We start from the raw sequence: 999 nt of genomic DNA on the forward strand, positions 1-999 counted from the left end.
AAACTCTCAGGAGGAACAGCACGCATGCATACATATACATTGTTCTGCTCCAATCAAACGCGTTGAGGTTGAATATACGCTGAGTTTATGTCCCAGCGTCCACAGTGGAAAAGATTCACCAAGCTATCCTCTGAGGTGAGGTCTTGGACAGTTTCGTTACTTTTTTGCGTTTCTGCTTTCATCTCTTCCACTCCCGTTTGGCTTCCTCAACTACGGTTTGTATGGTCTGGGCTAGCCGGAGAGATGATCCGTCTAAAATACTTCTATGATTTGGTTTCCAGTAAAGCGGTGTTGATTACGCGTACAAAGCGAAGATTCGCTCTACTGTTGGCAGGCGCCTTGATAATAGCGTGTGTACAGTTGCTGTATTCTCATTTCCACTTTACAATCTTGAACGAAGGCCATATAGGCACTGACGCACCATTGACAACACACTATCGCAACCCATATTTCGAGACGGAGGATGGGTTCAAAGTCATTGCTGAGCAGAAGGGGAAACATACGTCCCTCGAAGGTGATGTTCATACTATTCTGGATTACACTGAGGAGGAGTACTATCTGAATGACGAGTACCATGAATTCATGAACAAGGAACGTTTAGACGCTGAGCTGAATAGGCAGTCGACGTTCAAGAAGTTTGTCTCTGAGCTGTTAGAGAACATCCTCAGCTCAAAACCTAATATCAAGGAGATAAACAACTCAAACCACTACAATGCGTCCAACGTATACCAGAAAACAAGAAAGCATAGGATGCCGACACTTTCAGGGAAACTACGTGAGAACAATGGGGTTGATCCAATAAGAAGTAAAGAATACCTTAGAAGTTATATTCAGCTCAGTGGAGATGAGATGGCACAGATGAAGGCCTCACACCAAAAGATAGTGGATCTTCTTCCTGACAAGTTCCCTGATGAGTTCGAGAAGAAGCTCAAACGTCGAGGTATACTGTACGCTGGTGGTGGTAAGTACAACTGGTTAGTGTTGCTCTCATTGGTTATG

The 999-nt window shown here is 44.2% G+C and overlaps 1 protein-coding gene across 1 annotated transcript in view; it reads left to right on the top strand.

Moving 5' to 3' along the window:
• Positions 1-516: 516 nt before the first annotated feature.
• The window catches only part of CYBJADRAFT_144926 (alpha-mannosyltransferase), a 10,729-nt gene continuing 10,246 nt past the window's right edge, over positions 517-999 (top strand). The window contains exon 1 of the mRNA XM_020213222.1: positions 517-789. Coding sequence (XP_020067694.1) covers positions 583-789 — 207 coding nt within the window. The 5' untranslated portion in view covers positions 517-582. The remainder of the gene's footprint in view (positions 790-999) is intronic.

This window comes from Cyberlindnera jadinii, assembly GCF_001661405.1.
Source record: "Cyberlindnera jadinii NRRL Y-1542 unplaced genomic scaffold CYBJAscaffold_30, whole genome shotgun sequence".
Classification (NCBI taxonomy): domain Eukaryota; kingdom Fungi; phylum Ascomycota; class Saccharomycetes; order Phaffomycetales; family Wickerhamomycetaceae; genus Williopsis; species Williopsis jadinii.